We start from the raw sequence: 14,262 nt of genomic DNA, 5'->3' as shown, positions 1-14,262 counted from the left end.
CTTAACAGGCAGAGACTTTAGAGTTTTTCAAGTCAGTAAAAACAAAAAAATAAATAACAACAACAGCAAAAAACAATGTAAGTAAGGGAAAGAAATGCCCATTATTTTTTAAAAGAATGTTAATTGGATTAATGTCTGGAATAAAGTATATGGTCAGTTTTTTTCTTTTTTTTTTTTTTTTTTGCTTTCTGGTCACACATGAACTTAACCTGTCTCGGCTGCAGATTTTGTGAGAATTGGCCACGTTTTGCCTCGTCACTAATCATTAGCATTTCCCTGGAAGGGGCCAAGGAACTCTTGTTATCTCTGCTTAGCAGGAGTTCCCAGCACCCAGCATGGCCGAGTGACTCCTTCAGGGCCTCCCAGAGGTCACAGACAAGACATCTCTACATCACGTAGTAGCGCCGCATTTCCAAGTGTGTTGTGGGACCTCTGTTGTTAATTTTCTAACTGAACTTTAGAATAGTTCCAGACTTAGATGGGAAGCCCTGTCCGTAAAGGCCATCTTGTAGTGGGTATTCTGGTGTTGACAGAGTTGATTTCATGTGATAGGTGAGGGATTGGCTCAGGCATTTTATAAGACTTCTGGGTCCTCCCAACTCTGTTGCCATTTCGTCCAGATGTTTGTCTCTGCCTGGGCATTTCCCCTCATCTCCACCTCTCTCAAGAGAAAGGCAGCAGCCCCCTCAGGAAGCCAGTATCTGCTCTTTCTCTCTGCCTGTATCTCCTGACTCTCTTTAGGGCAATCTCAATGCCATTTTGATTTTGAGAGTCAAGAATTGGCAAACAACTTGGCCTGGTGGCTAAGTGTTGCAATCTCAGCTACTGGAGAGGCTGAGGCAGGAGGATGGCAAGTTCAAGGCCTGCCCTGGCACCTTACAAACCCCTGCCTCAAAATGAAATGTAAAAAGAGGCCTGCTGGAGGTGGGGCGGAGGCAGTGAGGTAAGGTAATTTGACACTTCTCAGGGAACATCATGCTTGAGTTTGAAAGCCCTGTCATACATTAGAGTTTACATGGGTCTTATAAAAACAATAAACCAGTAAAGCCAAGAACTCAGATTTTAGCTACAGAAAGCTAATGTTCAGGTTGATCTGGGCTCCATCTTTTCTCAGCTAATCTACCTGCCTGCCTCCCTTCCTTCTTCCTTCCCTCCCTCCTATCCTTTCCTTAAGCCCCCATGAAGACTTCTATCAGTCTTACCCTTTGGTTCTCTCTTCCTAGAGCACTCTGAGTCTTTCAAAATACCATTCTTCTGTTCTGCTAAGTCTCTCCACAGCCTTTTTTAAAAATATTTTTTCATCTACTCTCTTCACATCCCAATATCAGCCTGCCCCTCATCCAGTCCTCCCCTCTCACATCTTCTCCCCTCTCACAGCTACTCCCCTCATCTTCTCCTCTGTGAAGGGGGAGTCCCTCCTCCTCCCTGGTATCCCACCCTCCCACCCCACCCCCACACACAGATTAGTCACTGTAGGACTAGGCATATCCTCTTACACTGAGGCCAGACAAGGCAGACCAGTTAGGGGAACAGGATCCACAGGGGTGCAGCAAATTCAGGGACGGCCCCACTCTCCTGTTGTTGGGGGAATCCATGTGAAGACCAAGTTGCACGTTTGCTACATATGGGGGGCGAGATAGGTCTAGGGCATGCTTGCTCTTTGGTTGGTGGCTCAGTCTCTGGGAGCCCCCAATGGTCCAGGTTAGTTGACTCTATTGGTCTTCCTGTGGAGTCCCTATCCTCTTTGGGACACTCAAATCCTTCCCCCACCTCTTCCACAAGACTCCCTGAGCTCCATCTAATGTTTGGCAGTGGGTTTTGCATCTGTTTTGGTCAGCGTTGGGTGGAGCCTCTCAGAGGACAGTTATGCTAGGATCCTGTCTGCAAGCATAACAGAGTATCATTAATAGTGTCAGGGATTGGTTCTTATCCATGAGATAGGTCTCAATTTGGGCCAGTCATTTGTTGGCTATTCCCTCTTTTCTGCTCTGTGGGCGACTCTAGCAGTGGAGGCAGGGGGACATGGATCTGGAAGTGGCCACTTTCTGTAGCCAGTCAGGACTCCCAGTGGAGGGATAAGGAGAGCAATCCACTCACAAAACCTTCAACCTAAAATCTGTTGCCAACAAGATGTGCAGGCATAGCCCTTTCTTAATGCTGTCTGCATCAGGCTTCCTGACCACCCCGTCAAACTCTGCTACAGAAAAGAGGGATTTGGATGCTGCCAAAGAAGCTAAGAATGGAGCTACACACACACACACACACACACCACGCACGCGCGCCAAACCCCAACAAAACCCCCACCCTCTTTCTTCTCTGGAGACAAGGAAAAAGGGTCTGCACTTTGTGGTACAGCAGCAAAGCAACCAAACTGGAGAAGGGAGGCAAAAGCATGGGCACGTCTAAGGACAGTTATGGAAACATCTAGAAAGTCTTTTGCCGAGTCGTGGCAGTCGTTCCAGTTTCGACCAGGTTGGCAGAAGCGACCGGAAAATCCTCTGGCGCCGCAGACCTAGCGGGAATCAGGTGCGCTGACCCGTGGTGGCAGGAGCTGGTCTCCAAGCCAACGGCCTTATCTTGGCCAGTTGCAGCTTCCACCTTCTGGCTGCCCCAGCCTACAAGCCCCGCCCTCCTGGGCCCGCCCTCGGGGGTGGACCTCCTGCTGGCCCCGCCCCGGCGCCGACGGCGCCGGGCGCAGTGATCAGGCGCTGTGGCGCGGGTGCGGAGCGCTGCCAGGTCGGCGTTCCCGGGCCTTGCCGGAGCGCCGCCGCAGAGGATCCCTGGCCGTCCCGGAAATGCTTTCGGCCAGCGCCAACATGGCTGCGGCCCTGCGGGCTGCGGGCGCTCTGCTCCGCGAGCCGCGTAAGTTGGGTTGCGTCTGCGTTCGCGAACGTGAGGAGCGTCCGGGAGGCCGCGGGTTCAAGTCGCCCAGGGCCAGCTGCGGGGCTCTAGCAGTTGCTGATTTAGTGTTTTCCTGGAAGGTCTCTGAAGGACCTAACACCTGAACCGTAACGTAGGCGTCCTTGTCACTATCACTGTTGGCATCTCTCTTGCAGTCTCTGCTGATGCGCTATCTTGGAGATGGCGGTCACGGTGCCTACTGCTGCTGCTTTGCCAAAGCCAATGCCCAAGCCAATGCCACGACTTCTGGGTAGCGGGACCCACAGTGGGGAGGCCTAGAGTTGTTTTTTTGTTTGTTTGTTTGGTTGGTTGGTTTTGGTTTTGTGGGATATCTGGAGAACAAATGAGACCTCAAGTGTTGCAGGTTCAGTTTGTGAATGCAGGGTGTGCCCACTAGAGGAGCTGGGACCCTGGGTGGAGCATACTTAGTTGTGACAGAACTGAGCAAGGACACTTTAAGCCAGGGTCCCAACTTACTTGCTATGAAGATTGGGATGCAGGTGAAGTACTGAGCATTGAGCCCCTGGGTTACTGATGTAAAAGACTGCCACAAACGAGCCTGCATAATGAATTTGAATGGTGACTAGACCTGACCTATTTCAAAGGAGTTTCCTAATGTGTCCATTTGACACCTCCTTTGGGTAGAGAAAATCTACTCTGAACATACACACGTTATTGCTGGTGCCTTTGTTGCAAGACTAATACAGTAGTACAGTGAAGATCGGCTCCCTAAGAACACTGGGAAACAAAGGGTATTATCTTTCAGATAGGGACAGTGCCAGCCAAGGAAGTCCTGAATTAATCTTTCGCTATCCTTACCAGTGGCCAGTAAAGTCCAACAGACCCGAGATTTGAGGTCATGAAACAACATGAGAAGTGAAATTATTTTCTGTGTAAGTCAGAAGTAACTAAGTGAAAGAATTTAAAAAACAAAAACAAAACCCCAGTATATCTCAATTCCAACTGTATTACAGGCCCCGGTGCTTTTAAAAAATATTTTTTTCATATATGCATGCCATGTATTTTGGTCATATCCATCTCCAGTTCTATCTCCTACCTTCAAGACTCATGCCCACTCCTTACCCCTCCCACTGCACCCCCCCTTTTTTAACTGGTAAATCCAGTTTATTCTATCCATACACCCACTAGAGCATAGTCAACTTATGGGGGGGGGGGCAAACATTTAAAAAGAGCCTGACTCCCCCCCTCTTCTCCAGAGGCCATCAGTTGACAGGAAGGGTCAGGGGCTCAGGAGCCTCTAACCACATCATGATGGAACGTTAACTGGCTTGATCTTGTGCAAATCTTGTGCCACAGCTGCAGCGAGGTCACGGTGCAGCTGTCTTGTCATGTCCAGTGTTTTGCCCTGGGCCTCCACCATCTTTCTCCTCCCTCTCCTGCCCTGTTCCCAGAGCTTTGTGTGGACAGTGGGTCCGATATGGCCATTGGTGGTGCAACGCTTGGCTCTTTACTCCTTAACTAGTTGTGAATTTCTGTGTTAACAGCTCACACTCTAGTTTTTAAGGCTACCATCTTAAAAAGTCACCACCTTATCGGACTTTTATCATTTTGGTTGACAGGAAAAGATTAATATTAGTTAAGAGGAAATTTGAGTATATTCTGCAACTGAGTTCTGGAAGCAAAACTGGAAAAAAAAAACAGTTTTACCTTCTATATTTTTTTATCATTTAGAATTAATAAGATGCTTCTTCTAGTGGTTATATAACACACACACACACACACACACACACAGAGGCACACACACACACAGGCACACACACACACACAGGCACACACACACACACAGGCACACACACACACTAAGAGTTCTGTATTTTCTTCGTCAAGGACTCTGTAGATCTATGCACATTTTTAAAACTATCTTTCTCAGGATCACTTTTTTATTTTACTGTGTATATTTTGAAATATACAAAATTGTAGTTTCTTATGTATCTGATGGTTTTATTATGCTCAGTTCCACCTACTTAAATTTTATTTTTATTTTTCACTATGTGTCTGTCAGTGTGTAAGTATGTGCCTAGGCCTACAGAGTCCTACAGAGGCCAGAGGGGTCAGATCCCCTTGGAGCTGGAGTACAGGTCTTTGTGGGCTGTTCAGTGTGAGTGCTAGGAACCAAAGCTGGGTCCTACGCAGGAGCATCAAGGACTGTCAGCCACTGAGCCAACTCTCCATCTTTGATTTGTTTTTAAGGATATGCTCAAAGTAAAATTTCTATTCTTTTTGAAGATTTGTTTTAAATTGTGTGTGTGTGTGTGACACTATGTATGTGTGGGGATTTGTGCATGTGAGCACAGATACCCCAGGCATGGGATCTGGAACTGGGGTACAGGTGATGTGGATGCGGGGAACTGTACTCAGGTCCTTTGCAAGAGCAGCAGCTACTCTTAAGCCCTGAGCTCGCCAGTCCTGCTATATTTTAATTTTTATTTATTTATTTTTTTTAAAGATTTATTTGTTAATTTTATGTATGTGAGTACTCTGTTGCTCTCTTCAGACACACCAGAAGAGGGCATTGGATTCCACTAGAGATGGTTGTGAGCCACCATGTGGTTGCTGGGAATTGAACTCAGGACCTCTGGAAGAGCAGTCAGTGCTCTTAATTGCTGAGCCTTCTCTTTAGCCCATATTTTAATTTTTAAATGGTCCAGAAATCACATTGGTTTTGAAAGTTCTCCTAACATGGATTTACAGTACAGTGTTGGGTGAGGGACAGTGACAGTCCTTTTCCTGTCCATTGTTACAATCCTTTGGAACAACAAGATCAGAATAACTGGCCAAATCTGAGGAGCAACCCCCCTTACCTCTGCTTCTGAGATAGTGTAGGATCTTACTTCATTTTACTGAGTATATGTACTTTGTACAGTTAGTATGGGTTTTTCTGTGACATTTTTATATAAGCATATGACACTTTGAGCCTATTCACCTCTTCTGTTATCGTCTCTGACCACCTGCTGCTTGTACCCTTCCATATCTGTAACAGCCCAGTAGTTGGAGAGGGATGTTTTAGGGATGTGTTTAGAGGGGTATGCTAATCGTAAGTCTCAGGAGGATGGATCCCTTATCAGTACCCACATTTGCCGCAGACAAGAAGTTTGTAAGCCAGGGCATGGGAATAGTCAGGAAGCTGGGAAATTGTACTAGGAAACCCTGATGCACTAGCTGGGGAGTAATCTGGTCCTACCCCCCCCCCCCCGCCCACCCCCAGTGCTGCTCCTTTTGTTAGGTTCATAGAAAGAAATTTATTCATGACCATCCCAAAGTCAGAATTCTGTTATCATGGCCCAAAGACTCTGATAGAATGTCATTCGTATAGGGACTTGGAGACATTGTGCATGATTGAATACCTGGTTAGATCGCATCGTGTAGTTCATATTTAAATGTCTTCAAACAAGGGGATGTGTGTTTGAGATTTCATTTGAGTGGAACAGAACTTAGATCCGTCTTCCCACTCTGCCTTCATTTAATAAGGCTCCCCCGGCATAAGCTCATAGAGTGGGCTCCGTTGGGAGTGTGCTTGAGGTAGTTTTATTGATTGGTTTTGAGGCAGAGTCTGGCTCAAACCCTGGCTGGTCTCAAATGAAAGATCCCCCTGCCTCAGCTTGCTGATGCTGTGGTCACAGGTACGTACCACCACGTAAACCTGTATGCCATAAGCATGTACCCTCATGCGAACATGTCCATCCCAGGCATGTCCCACCGTGTGAACATTGGCAATCTGGGTCTAAAGACATCTCGGCGAGCTGGAGATACCAGTCTCTCCTGTTTTGTTCCGTTTGGGTGATTTAAAGCAGTTAGAGCAGGTGTGGTTGCTCGTCTCTAGAAGCTCCTAAATGAAACGATTATATTATACTAGCCCCTGTCATGTGACAGATGTTACAGAACACTCCTCTTGGTTTTTTTTTTTTTTTTCTTGAATCTTCACTCATCTTGTTATGGAGTGGGTATTAAGGCTTTGTGAGATTGTAGTCTGACCCAGGCCACACTGCTATGAAGTGGAGATCTGCACTTAGTCAGACCTCTTTGATCCAGCTTGAGCTTCACCCTCGTCGGGGCTCATAGAGGGGAGTAAAGACAGAAGATGACTGATCCCAGACTAATTTCTAACCTGGTATTATGAGAACGGAAAAGGAGGTCACGTGCAGTAGCTACCACCGTCCCCTATTATCTTCCTCCGCACTAATTTGTGGTTGTAGTTTAACTTTGTAGCCTGTTTAAGGACAAATACTCTGTGTCGCAACTCAGCACAGCACACATACTCCTTGGTTCAGTTGGTTTTTGTTTTTTTTTTTTGTTTTTTTTTGTTTTTTTCATGGCCCACCTCATAATCTTGTGGAGCCCAGGTCAGGAGTATAGAAAGGGGGATGCGTGTCCTACATAGAATAACAAGACCTGTCCCTTAGCCTTAACCAGTAGACCTTTATAACTGCTGTGAAGCAGCCTTGAACTCTCCTAACCCTGTGGAGAAGAGGCCTTGAGAGAGTTGACCTTCGAGCTTTCTTGCCTCTCGTTTTGTTTTGTTTTATTTTGTTTTTCAAGACAGGGTTTCTCTGTATAGCCCTGGCTGTCCTGGAACTCACTTTGTAGACCAGGCTGTCCTCGAACTCAGAAATCCGCCTGTCTCTGCCTCCCAAGTGCTGGGATTAAAGGCGTGCGCCACCACCGCCCGGCACTTGCCTCTCTTCCTATTACCACCTCTTTCCTGCTACGCCATTGGCTACCCTGAATGGCACAAACTGCTTATAGGGATGGCAACATCTGCCCTCCGGAGGGTAGATGTGGGGAAGAAGCCTGCAGAGACTCTGGAATTGGTGGAGGAGTTTAGGGGAGAGGGAATTTTTGAGCTCTGTGTCTGGGGAGCCTGGTTTGTCATGCCCAGTGTTGGGCTCTGGGGACTGTGTGGACTCTCCCATGGTGCCTTCATTCAGAAGAGAATGTTCCCCCTTCTCATTGTCAGAGCACCGGGCAGTCCTGAGGTTCCCATTCGTGGATGCTTTACCCGGAAGGCTTGCAGACAGAAGCGGGATCCACACTTAGTTGGGAACTGGCTCAGTTTCTGCTCTAAATGACCTTCCACACGGTGCTTCTTACCCCTCCTCGGAGGGTCTAGGGATAAGAGCTGAGCAAAATTTGCAGCCAGGACATGGTGAGAAGGTGTGGCTAGCTTCTAAGACGATCAAGCAACCCTGGAGAAAGGAACTTGTATTCCAGCCCACAGGAGAAAGAGGCCTTCAGTGGGTTTCCCTACCTGCAGAGACGCTGGGAAAAATCACCTCTGCCATAGCAGCATTTTAAAATTTAAAGCCAGGAATTATGCCCTGAGGGCCTCTTGAAAAGAAATTACTTTCCAGCTAGGTTTCATGCTAGCACTTTAATTTTGTCACAGTGGTGCACGGCAGCTCAAGGGCCTGTCAGCCATGGAGGTGCCAGTCGGGTGCTGCGGTGGCAGCCACCACGGAGAAGGTACATCATGCCAAGACCACCAAACCCCAAGCTCAACCAGAAAGGAGGTAACTTCTGTCTCGAATAAGGTTCTCCTTGTTTTTTGTTTTGTTTTTTGTTTTTTTCTATTGTGACAAACATGAGTGGGTTCGAGCAACCTATGGGGAGAGGTACTTAGGAAAATCTAATATATTTATTAGCAATGGTGCAATATTTTCTTGGTTTCCTTTTAACATCTGTTAAATAATAGGTTTTAAGGACTAACAAAGGGCATATAGTTAAATATAGTCTTCAGTCATATAAGAATCTGGCCTTGGTATATGTCAATATATCAAATCAATTATGTGCATATCAGAACCCTCGGTGTGAACTGAACATATTTATGCCTATGAAACAAATGCTTTGTATAGGATAAAAAGTAGTTAACCTACCAAGAACTTCTCCAGGAGATTCTACCATTACTACTTTTAGCTTTTCACATCACAAACATAATTGCCAATGACATGCTATGGCTTATAGCTTACTAAGGAAATAGAGTGCACGTCATTCATTCTTGGTGTTTTTCTGGGTGGAGGCAGTAACCAGGGTGTGTGTTTTCTTCAGCAGCAGAAGCCATAGATGCCCACAGGGCCTCGCCTCTGTGATAGAGAAGAGCACATTTTATACAGGGGGAATTGTTCAGCTCTAAGAAGGAATTCGCTGAGTCATAGCGACATCTTTATCTTCTTGCCAAACAAGACGTCACTCTAGAGCTGGACAGAGGATGGGTTGCTTCCCTGCTGCTGTGATAAACCACAACTTACAGAAGAGTGTATTTGGGCTTCTAGTTTCGAGGGAGTCAAAAGGCAGGGCAACTAGAGCAGCATCAGAGAGCTCCCCTCTTGAACTACAGCAGGAAGGAGGGAGAGCAAACCTGGAGTGGTGTGAGTCACGAAACCTGGGAATCCAACCTCAGTGACATATACCTCCTCCAGCAAGACCAGACCTCCTAAACCCATCCACACAGTCCCACCAGTAAGGGACCAAGTATTCGGATGCCCTAGATTGCGGAGGGCATTCTCATTCAGACCACCATGACCATGTACACGAAATGGTTTCATTTTGTGATGGTTATTGTTCATCGTGTTGTGGGCTCATTGATCGAAGGCTACAAAACTGAGGTTGATTTAGGATATGGAATTAGGGATAGGTCCCAAATCCCTTCCCCTCAACTCTGTCTTCCTGGGATACAGAGTTAGTAGGTAAGATAGGAAACATAGTTGTGCCTAGCAGGATGCTGGCCCCCTGTCCCTGAGGTCCCTTACAACTTGAAAAAAGTATTAATGTGAGCTGAAGAACTAGTTTGATGAGGAAGGAGCCTAGAAGAAAGATTATTTCATTGCTGTATTTTGTAGTGACAAAAGTCAATAATATCAGTGGCCTTATATTAATTGGTAAAATTAAATAAAGCTAGGTTCTACTAAATGACTTTATATAATTTTATAAAAAAGTAGAAAACTCATGTGGAAAGAAAGGATTTAAAAGTCATAATCTTATCATCTAGTGTTTTTTTTTTAAATATTTTTATTTATATGAGTACATTGTAGCCGTCTTCAGACACACCAGAAGAGGGCATCTGATCACTTTACAAAGATGGTTGTGAGCCACCATGTGGTTGCTGGGAATTGAACTCGGGACTTCTGGAAGAACAGTGTTCCTAACCGCTGACCCATCTCTCTAGCCCATCTAGTGTTTTATTATGCACTTATATATCCTTACTGACATGCAAACAATACTGTATATATTATTTTACAGTTTTTTATCTACTGTCACCAAGGATCTACACATACTATGTGTTTTTTTGTTTTTTTTTAATCTTGTTGCTGTGACAAAATACCTACAAAGTCAGCATAAAGAAGGGCTTTATTCTCGCTCACCGTTTCCGGGCACAGTCCATGGCGGTGGCAGTGTGTTTGGAAGACCTTGTGCTGTTTAGTGCTTGGCTTGAGCTAAACTACAACGCTGACCAGCTGCTGTACTAGCTTAGGAGTCCGCAGGCTTTTAGGAGGAAAATGGCTGCTTATTTATTTACTAGATTTTTATAGGCCACACCATCTCCTTTGTTGCTCTTTACCTTTGCTAGGACAACATCAAGGCAGCCATAGGTAAAACAAACGCAAGGGCAGGGCTTTGTTTGTCTGTGTGTGTGTGAGGCTGTGTGCGAGTGTAAATTTGGCGTGGGTTCGGTTGTTACCTGCTGTTTCTGTTCTAGAAAGAGCCGAGATCCTTGGGTCACTGATGCGTTGTAGGTTCACAACTGAGGCTTTATTGTTCTTCATCGGTGCTATCTTGATGCCATAGAATAAAATGACCGCGTGCTAATGGATGAGCTCCTATTATGCACATTTCATGGTTCAAAGGGAAAGCTTTGGCCTTTCAAAGTCCCAGAATATAACAAACGCAAAGCATTTAAACTTCTCGGAGTAAGTTTTAAAATCTGTGTCTTCGCTGTGCATACAATTATGTCTCCAAACAAAGAGAGCTGTGGCCAGGGCAGACCTTGGCCTCAGGTGTGGTCTGTCTGGAGGGGGAAAAAAGAGACAGAGACCCTTGATTAAAGCCTTGTACTTCATACTCTAAAACAGAGTGGAGGCAGACTAATGCACCGTTCACCATGCACAACACAGTTTTGAATTAAGTGTTTCGTGTGTTGGGGGCGGGGGGGGGGTGTCTTCAAATCATATGCGACTCTTTCATGTTTAAAATCAACACGGGTTTGCAAAGACGTGAGCAGGGCACAGTAACATGCGCTTTAAAGCCACTCCTGTTCTGAGCTCAGGTGTCACGGGTGGAAAGCACAGTTCTAAATCCCGTTTGCACTTTGATACCCTCTGTGGCTTAGGTAAGTCTTTTAGCCCGGGCTTTCTTAACCGGTAATCTGTTAACTGGCAGCAATCCATGGGAAAAGGCACTTAATTTATTAGGAGTCACAGATTTGGAGGGTGAAAAGACAAGACCCGGGGGGAGATGGGTGGTCTCAGTGGTCTCAGGGGGAAGGTTAGGGGGGACTGTAGTCTCACCAGGTGATGGTGCATCTGGCATGTTCAGGAGCTAGAAAACTCAACAGCCCCGTCTAGTTGTAGCATTTTTGTATGAAAAAAAGTTTTGTAGGGGCTAGGGAGATGGTTCTGGGTTAAGGGTCTGCTTTCAGTATAGGTTGGAGTTCCTACACCCACATAAAATCTGGGCACAGTTTTGTGTGTCATAATCCCAAGCATGGGGAGTTGGTCAGGAGCAGGAAGAGCCTAGGGGTTCACTATTCAGTTAGTGGAGTTGAATTGCTAAGCTTCAGGTCAGTGAGAGACCTTGTCTCAAAAAATAAAGTAGAAAACAGTAAAGGAAGACAGCAGACGTGAAGCCTCTGGCCTCTGTGTGTGCACTGATGGATCCGTGTAGCATCCCATACATGCGCACATACGCAGGTGCCACATATACACACACAGAGTTTTGTCATATCTTAAGTATAATTGCTTGGTATAATCCCCTTAGTGAAAAGGGGATTAGACCTTCTCTCTCTACAGCCTGAAGACATTTTTTGCTTGTCACAGCTGAGGTAAGGAAGTATCCTGGTTTGGTTTCTGTTGCTGTAACAAAATATCAGCCAAAACCAGCTCGGGGAGGAAAGGGGCTATTTGGTTTGCAGGCTACAGACTGGCGTTGACGGAAGCCACGGCAGGGGCTGAAGCAGAGACTACAGAGGAATGGTGCTTACTGGCTTCCCCATGGTCTGCTCACCTTGTTTATATAACCTGAAACCGCCTACCCAGTGGCCACAACTACTGCGCACCAATTCAAGAAAATGTCTGACTGACGTGGCCACAGACCGTTGTGAGGGAGGCGTTTTTCCTCTTGGTGTTGCTTCTTTCCAAATGACTCTGGTTTGTTTTCATGTTGTCAAAAATTAACCAAAACAGGTTAGCACGTAAGTGTACTCTTCCATGGTATGTTATATTGCCAGCCAGACTGTGGAGGCTAGGGATACTACTAAACACCCACAGGAGAGTCCTCTACAGTGAAGGGAAGGCAAACAGAACCTATTTAGCTTAGGAATAATTTCCTATGTGACCAAAGAGACGGGAACAGATGAAAGAGCAAGCGATAGACTCGTCGAGGTGTTCAAATAAAAGGGGAACACTTCTCCGTGGCACAGAGCTCACTCTGTGGTAGACTGTGCCGAGTATGTGAAGAATACAGGAAGTTCACCAAATAATGTTGAAGGTAAGATGTTAGGCTTTAATTTTAGCATACGAAGCAACCTTAACCTCTGGAAAGCCAGACCTGCGTACTTAAACGAAGCACTAGCACCTACAGGTCTTTTGGCCACTGAACAATTTTTGATTTCTAAAACTTTCTGTCTCTAAAGAATTGGATCTTTGTTCAAGATTGACAGAAAAAAATAGAGCAATTGAGGTCCGTTGATGCCAACATAGGGCTGGCCTAGAGACCAGAGTCAGTGAAGAAGTGGAGGCCCTCTGTGCCTGAGGAGACAGCCCTGTGAGGGCAGCATCGGGCCTTCGGGTTCTTATCAGCTGAAGTAATTTCTGCCCCGGAGCAAGTGAAAGTGTGGCAGTGAACTGTTTTATCTTGTGTAGGAAGCCAAAAACGGGCATATTGATGTTAAACATGGGAGGCCCCGAAACCCTTGGAGAAGTTCAAGACTTTCTTCAGAGGCTCTTCCTGGACCGAGACCTCATGACACTTCCCATTCAAAAGTAAGTTATGCTGTGTGGAGGGTCGTGTGTGGGGTGCGTTTGTCATCTGTGCGGCTCTGGCCGTGGTCACGGCAGCACCTGTGTCTTCTGTAGGGAAGCAGAGGGAAATGGTATGCAGAGCCCTACAGCAGGAGAGCCAGTTAGCCAGCACTCTCCTTGGGCCCTCTCCTCCCAGGCCCTGGGAGTTACAGCTGTCTAAGCATGGCTAAAGTAACTTTAAAGTGTTGCAGATTTGTAAAGATGTATTTGTGATGATTAACATTGAAGAAGCAATGGTTATCATTTCCTGTACTTGAGGGTGGACTATGGCTTTTCTCTCCTCCTTTCTATTCTTACTTCCTTGCTTCCTTTTCTGCCATTTCCTTTCAAAAGACATTTTGCAATAAAGAAATGAACTCGTGTATATCCCTGTGACTATGCAAATGATACGTTTACACTAAAAAGCAAATGTCCCTTTCACCTCACTGGAGTTCCAGCACCAGTTAACCAAAGGGTATTCCTGTTTTATTTGAAATAACGTATGCATACCGGAGCCTGTATATTCTTCCCTCTTCGTGATACAAACGGGAATACTTGCCTACCTTATTTGTCGCTTTTGTGGGGTTTTTCATAATAGTGTCTGTTTCATAACAGATTATATAGATCTGTCAAATTTCCTCGTGACGGTTTTGATTACATCTTTATTTAGCTTGCACCTCATTGGCAGACAGCTATTTACAGTGTGGCTGTAGACCCTGTATTGTGTACCTCACTGCCCACCTACGCAGCCTTACAGGATTAGCATTCATTTTGCTAAATTAATAGCAGTGTGGACTATGGAGGGGGCTCAGAGTTTAGTTCTTAGAACCCACATCCTTGTTTGTTTGTTTGTTTGTTTGTTTGTGGCTGTAATCTCAGCACTGGGGAGGAAGTGCTGTAGGGCAAGCTGACCCTCCAGCCTTGCTTGCTCAGTAAGTTCCAGGTCAGGGAGAAACCCTGTCTGGTTTTTGTTGTTGTTGTTGTTGTTGTTTTGTTTTGTTTTGTTTTAAGGTGGTTATGCAGAGAAAAATGTTCAAGGTCTTTTTCTGGTCTATATGTACACACAGGTAAGCACACACAGCCCTTCACTCTGCACCTGAATATATCCGTGCTTCCTTACACACACAGGCAT

The 14,262-nt window shown here is 45.9% G+C and overlaps 1 protein-coding gene across 3 annotated transcripts in view; it reads left to right on the top strand.

Moving 5' to 3' along the window:
• The first annotated feature begins 2,664 nt into the window (after nucleotides 1-2,664).
• Fech (ferrochelatase) overlaps nucleotides 2,665-14,262 on the top strand; it is a 32,557-nt gene continuing 20,959 nt past the window's right edge. Inside the window, exons 1-3 of one of the 3 annotated variants that reach the window (NM_007998.7) lie at nucleotides 2,665-2,862; nucleotides 8,306-8,429; nucleotides 12,993-13,112. In NM_007998.7, coding sequence (NP_032024.2) covers nucleotides 2,796-2,862; nucleotides 8,306-8,429; nucleotides 12,993-13,112 — 311 coding nt within the window. In that variant the 5' untranslated portion in view covers nucleotides 2,665-2,795. The remainder of the gene's footprint in view (nucleotides 2,863-8,305; nucleotides 8,430-12,992; nucleotides 13,113-14,262) is intronic. The other 2 variants (XR_385974.4, NM_001348055.1) reach the window with 2 other exon arrangements.

This window comes from Mus musculus, chromosome 18, assembly GCF_000001635.26.
Source record: "Mus musculus strain C57BL/6J chromosome 18, GRCm38.p6 C57BL/6J".
Classification (NCBI taxonomy): Eukaryota; Metazoa; Chordata; class Mammalia; order Rodentia; family Muridae; genus Mus; species Mus musculus.
This window is presented reverse-complemented; position numbering and strand designations above follow the sequence as displayed.